The sequence below is a fragment of the Grus americana genome, chromosome 9 (genome assembly GCF_028858705.1).
Source record: "Grus americana isolate bGruAme1 chromosome 9, bGruAme1.mat, whole genome shotgun sequence".
NCBI classification, from domain to species: Eukaryota; Metazoa; Chordata; class Aves; order Gruiformes; family Gruidae; genus Grus; species Grus americana.
This window is the reverse complement of record NC_072860.1, coordinates 12,078,898-12,085,222: the sequence shown is the minus strand read 5'-3', so window position 1 is coordinate 12,085,222 and position 6,325 is coordinate 12,078,898. Positions and strand designations below refer to the sequence as shown.

Sequence of the window (6,325 nt, the reverse complement as noted above, 5' to 3'; positions counted from 1 at the left end):
GCTCACTCCAGCATCAGGCTGTACAGCCTCATGAGAGCACCGCGGGAGCTGCCAAATGTTTGTTAAATGTTTGTTAAACTGTTTCATTCCCTTTCCTCTTCTGTGAATACTTCTAGAAGTAATCATATCTTTTTTTCCCCTTTTCATACAAAAATTATGTGCCATTTCATCCTTAAACTTCAAAGAGACATTTATGTTATATGACCTACCAGACACTAATTTTTTTCTGCATTACTCCAGTATGATCTACAAGAACTCGCCCCTTATTTCCTTAGTGTATGTTTGCAGCATGTAGAGGCACCAACCCAGAATTCATAGCTTTACTGGCTTCAGCTGAGCTATAAGGATTAGTGTGAACTAAAAGCCTGACTCACTGTTTTTTGAATCTCCTTTAGGAAAAAAAACTTGTTTGGTTAACACTTGCACTCTTGAAAACTATGGTGAGACAACAATTCTTTTCAGGTGGTGTTAGCTATCATTTAGCCTTCAAGATGTAACACTCAGCTTGTATGTCAAACTTCTGTGCTAAGGAGCATGAGATAGTTGCCACTAAACATTTCAGTTTAATCAAAGTTTAAAGTAGTTCTGCACATATAATAATGACCCATATAATTGTAGCAGATTTTTTCCTAAAGGGAGCAAAACACTACAGCAACATTTTACACAACGATAAGTTGCTGAGTGCCTGGACAGGTAAATACGGTACTTTAGACCTACACATCTCAAGAAGAGATCATTTATTCTTGTGGTATAGAGATTAGGTAAGCCTCCATTTAGCCTGTCTTGCATGAGGACTTTGACTGGTTTGTCTCCAGAATCAGGGCAAAGAACTCAAATTCCGTACAATGCTCAGTCGTCATTTGGAACTGGGAATAGAAACCAGGTAACTATCAAATATTAATAATTTATTCTTGTCCAGACAATACAAACCAGTAAACAGAGACAAATGGATCTAAATCCAAGCACTTAATTCTCTCAGCTCCCAGTACCCCCTTATATAATAGAAGCTAGACAGATGCATCCTCTTTCTGTTAATGTTGTACAAGGTAGTGAAGATGGAAAGCTTAGTCCAGCTGTTCACTCATCATGATTCTTGGGTTTTGCCACACTTATGACTGTTTTCAGGAGCTGAGAAAGTAGCAGCTTCATACTTCAAAAAAATTAATTCATTTTTATTTAGTTTTCTTACTGCTTGGCTTCTGGTAACAGCTTTATTAAAACATCCAGCTCCAGAATATTTAGTGAAAAAGTTATGACTGCAAAGGAGTACAAATACTTAAAATTAATAAGAAAATAATTCTGGACTTCATCTTATCCAGACAATACACCAGTCCTTCTAGACAAAACCTCTGCACACATGGTACATACTTTAGGAAAAATCAAAAGGAGCACTATAAGGAAATACAACACATTAATGTGAAACCCCAAACTGGACTAGCCAGGTCTTTATTGTTTTCTTATACAATATTTTATGAAAAATTAAAAAAATCAGATGTTTAGTCCAACTGCAAAAGCTAACACATATGGAGACCTAATATTATAGTTCTGCTTACTATTTGCCATTTTTTTCTTAAGACACAGACCATAAAAGCGCCTGCTCAGTAACAGAACAAAACTACTACATATATTTAAAGATTACTCCCACAAAAAAAAGTTTCATCAGCTTTATCAATATTCATTAGTTTCCAGACATTATCATAGGCCTTCACTTGCCCTCACTGAAGTCAATGGCAAGAGACTCTCATTGGCTTCAACAGGAGTTAAGCTCTCAAAAGAATAAGGCAAGGATGATAACTTTTGTGCAGTTAGGAGTAATAGAATAGGATTGGAATGCACCTTGAGACCTGCACGACTATGTGTAACACCCACAAAAATCAAACCATATTTCACAATAGGTCCTGAAATAACATATGTAAAATGATGCAGATGCTTACTATGCTATGGAAATTAATACAAATGAAGCTTGATTGATATGGTGGGGTTTTCTTTTAAAGCAATACAAATCTGTGATGTTAATTTGGTAACGAACATGTTCTGAAAACATTATTATCCATAATCAATGTGTTATGAAATTGAATAAATGTTAATATAAACAAATTATTAAAATGTAATTAATGAGTATATTTGTGCATACACATTTTCTCATTTTATACTAAGCTTCAGAACTCTGTAAACTGTGAGGCATTCATCGTGCTTAACATGGCAGAAAGTTACATTACATGTCTTCATTATTTTATTTTGTTCAGTCCTCTTCCCATCAAACATGCAAACACTGTCATCACCATTTTTGGCTTCACTTCAACCAGATCATCTGGGAGAGCATATATACGAGCACCAATTTTACGAGCGACTGAAATGGCATACCTTGGAAAACAAGAGAAAATAAATGTTATTTTCCTTGCATCCACTAGCGTGCCAAGATTCTCAACAACAATAGATTTTAGTAGCAGGATACGCCTGTTCAGTCAGTACTTATGCTCTATGAGAAAATAGACATTATTGTAAAGAAAGCATGTATTAGCAATTGTATCGGCAGATGTTTTGCTACTGGTTATCAAAGCATTTATTTTTGTTAAAAACAATATGGGTTATGGGAGGCTGTTAAAAAACCAATAGAACTGCAGTGGTGGTAGGTCATATCAGCCATGAATTTGAGTTCATATTTTAAATATGCTAGAAAAACAGCTCATATTAGAATTTATAGCATATTCTATATGAAACAAATCAACTAATATTAGTGTAATCTCTCTCTGTTAACAAATCAGTAAGTCATTCATTACACCATGAATTCATGCATTTCCTGCACTTTAGGTAAAAACAAAGCATCCATTTAAAACTTACTTAGCATTATTCAATTTGTCTTGGTTAGAAAGATCTTCTCTCTTGATCATTTCTGGACGAACTGCTTTTGGTGCAATGGCATCTATTAAATCTAGGACAGGTAAACTAGTGCTAATTGATTTGTCCTAAAAGAAAAGACTCAAAAGATTAGTAAAAGGAATTTGCTTTGATTATTCTGTCATCACAATGCAAAAAACCCCGGAGCACATCTTACATACCTACTGAAAGACAGCAGCATGCTTTGTTACTTTATTGTGTGAAGGTTCCCCCTCTCCTTTATAAGGTCTAATATTCTTTTCCCCAATCAAAATGACAAGGTTCACACTTATGGTTGATATTATTACACAAATAGTTTAAATTTATTTAATGAAATAAACTCCTCCCCTTCCCTAAGAAAGGAAGGGAACTTTGAAAGAAGTCCAAGGACCAGATTTTCAAGACAACAAAAAGGTATTTACATTCCCCAACTACTTTTATTTTTCTCCTTTTCTTGCAATGGAACTATTTTCTGCAGTAGTTTATGGCTCACGGACATGTGTTTTCTCCTATTCTTAAACCAGCAAGTGCTATTGCTGCAATTATTTCTTCCCAACTGCTAAGGCAGATAAGCAGCCGATGATGTCAAACCACCAGTCAGCAGACGGTGCCAGGGAAGCTGGCTCTGTTCCTGCAGGGGCTCAGCACATAAGCCACGTGACACGGCTGCCTTTGCCAGCAGGTCAGAACTATGATTTCAAATTCAATCAAGTCTCAGAGCCACCACATTAATTATACATTTAAAAATCGTAATATAAATCTGCTTGAAGACATTGAATACATGGCGTATCTCCCCAAGACCGTAAGCCAAAACCCACACCTTTGGCATTTTTGTTGTTTGAACTAATGGCAATTCAACAGGACTTTGCTTTCAGAGTCAGGGATCTCTGCTACACAGTCTGCTTGCTGCAGTAACTTCAGAACACAGACAAAACTTCTAATTGTGAAAGACAATATATATGGGAATGTTGTCAAAAATCAGGAGCAAAAAAAAGATATACTGATAATGTCATTGTACCTCAGTAGCTCCTTATCTTTATTGGTCTACCATCAGTTGAATTACCTTAAAAACACAACCAGTGCCCCCCAAAAAACACAGGCATACCAAAAGCAAGACGCTGGGATAGATTCTCTTTGTACTTTCAACTTACTTATACCACATTATAATTTATGCAAAAATAAAAGCAGCAGCAATCCCTTTTAAGATGATGACCTAAGTCATCTTCTAGAGTAAAATGTAAATATTTTGTTCTATAAAGTTTTATATTACCCTTTTGCCTAATGCTTACCTAATTCAATTTTGTAACACAGTGAGCTCACAAACATTAACTTGCTAGGTTTTTATGTTCCTGTTGTGAACCACAGGCATAACTGTTTCAGAGTATACAGTGAACCTGTGTAAGAATGTTATATTTGCATGCAAGTGCAATTATTAATCTACCATTTCTAAAGAACGAGATTCACACAGCATGACACACCTGACATACACGACTTCCTTCATGTTTAACACTTTAAAAATGTGACAAGAAAGCTTCTGTTATCAATTTGTTCATATTTGCCGAATGGGAAAAGCTCCTGTTTTGTCCGGGTCTGCTGCACATCAGCAGTGCCCATGAAAACAAAAGATGTCACTGGTTAACTTGGGCTCCCTCTCCTGGCTCTGTCACACACAAATACATCTTTTTGACCAGCTGTTACAAAAAAGTGGTGATTCCCCCTCACTCAGTATTTCCAAAACCGTTCTTCATCTTTGTACAAGCATGAGAACGCTTATATCCAAAAATCTGAAAGATACATGGCATGCCATGCCCAAACATTGGCACCTTCAGACAGAAGCCCCTTTGAAAGTTTAGCCTTTTTCTGGGGGGGTGGGGGGGGTGGGGGGGGTGGGTGTGTTCTTTTGAATCTTACAGCAGCAATCATAATTTCTTTTTGTTTCTTATTAATAGACTTTGAAAATACTTTTGAAGATTCATAGACTGTCAGAAATATTTCCTTATACAATTATGCTAGCTGATGGGAAAGCCACTGTTAAAGGCCAATTGTTAACAGATCAGGTTAAAAATCCCAGATCTGATTATATGTGGAAAGAAGAAGAGTAAATTAATTTGATTACCTTGAAACTTGTAATTGAAGTTTTCTTATTTGCTTTTGCAAGTGTCTGATTCACCCACTTAATAATAATGTCATCATTTACTTTTTCTCCCTCTCCAAGGTCTGATAGGACATTCAAAGTATACCTTCATTAAAAGAAAATAAGAGTCCGAGTTAAAGTGAGTGATAGAACTTGACTCTGCTAATGGTACAAAGCTATAGGCAAAAGTAAAATACTACTTCAGAAGAGTAACAATGCCTAAGTACTCATCTTTGTAAGGTACCCTTACCTTATATACTATTTAGTACTTTAAGCCACTTTTTTTTTTCTTTTTGCAAGAATAAAATAACATCCCAAACCTCATAATACTCACTGTCACATCTTCGGGTATTTGTTTTACTCAGCACATCATAACTAATTTTACTTTATAAGCTTAAATGACTCCCTATCATCCAAGTGACCTTGAAAAATGAACCACAACAGTCTAAAAAACAAAAAGCACTGGGTGTTTTGGAGTAAATGTAAGAAAATTAACTTGTGGAAAATTTTTTGCAATAAAGTACTCTTTATTGAAATCAACTTATATTTTTTCCTGCTCAGCACACTAGCTAGATTTTGATTTTATGATAGTTACATTACTATAACTGTGATGACCTAAAAATTTTTTCCCATTTTAACTTCTATAACATACATCACCTCTTCCTATTTATCATTCTTTTTTTGATTTTACAGATATTTAAATTACTCTCTACTTATGGAAAGATACATGCAATCAACATGAAATAAGTTGTGCTCTTTTTACTTGCTGCAAGATTTATAATTTTAATCAGATTTTAGTATATAAGGTTTTATTTGTCTCTATAAATGGATGTGTATACATACACACTATTGGGGTTTCAATCACTACGCAGTAGGTAAAACTAAAAAAAGTGTAAGAGTTTATCTTAGAGAAGAGGGATATTTAGAGATGGCTCTCTAAAATACCCATTGGGTAAACTGAACACTAGCTTTAATTTGCCTTGGTATACACATATACACACATGCACAGATATATATACACATCTATCGTATACTGTGCCTAACTTACCTTCTCATCAGCTGCCATACCAAAGCCAAAGTCAGAGTTGGATTACCCTCGTTTAGATCATGTCCAGCAATACCAACCAGCGAGAATTTGGCTTTTGTCTTCCCAAGTTCTACTGCATAATTGCAATTCTCAATCTAAAAATAAATATTGTGTGCAAATAATGAAAACACCTTAATATTTCTACAATACAGACCTATGTGTATTTTGAATTACTTTAGCTTACTGTTACCTATGGTGAGATTTGGAGCCAGAGAAAGATTTCTAGC

At 35.2% G+C, this 6,325-nt stretch overlaps 1 protein-coding gene across 4 annotated transcripts in view; it reads right to left on the bottom strand.

The window, feature by feature from the left end:
• Positions 1–1,020: 1,020 nt before the first annotated feature.
• PLS1 (plastin 1) overlaps positions 1,021–6,325 on the bottom strand; it is a 48,032-nt gene continuing 42,727 nt past the window's right edge. For all 4 annotated transcript variants that reach the window (XM_054834776.1, XM_054834775.1, XM_054834778.1 and 1 more), the window contains exons 13-16: positions 6,060–6,193; positions 4,994–5,117; positions 2,842–2,966; positions 1,021–2,364 (exon numbers count right to left, since the gene is read on the bottom strand). In XM_054834776.1, the coding sequence (XP_054690751.1) occupies positions 2,229–2,364; positions 2,842–2,966; positions 4,994–5,117; positions 6,060–6,193 (519 nt within the window). In that variant the 3' untranslated portion in view covers positions 1,021–2,228. The remainder of the gene's footprint in view (positions 2,365–2,841; positions 2,967–4,993; positions 5,118–6,059; positions 6,194–6,325) is intronic.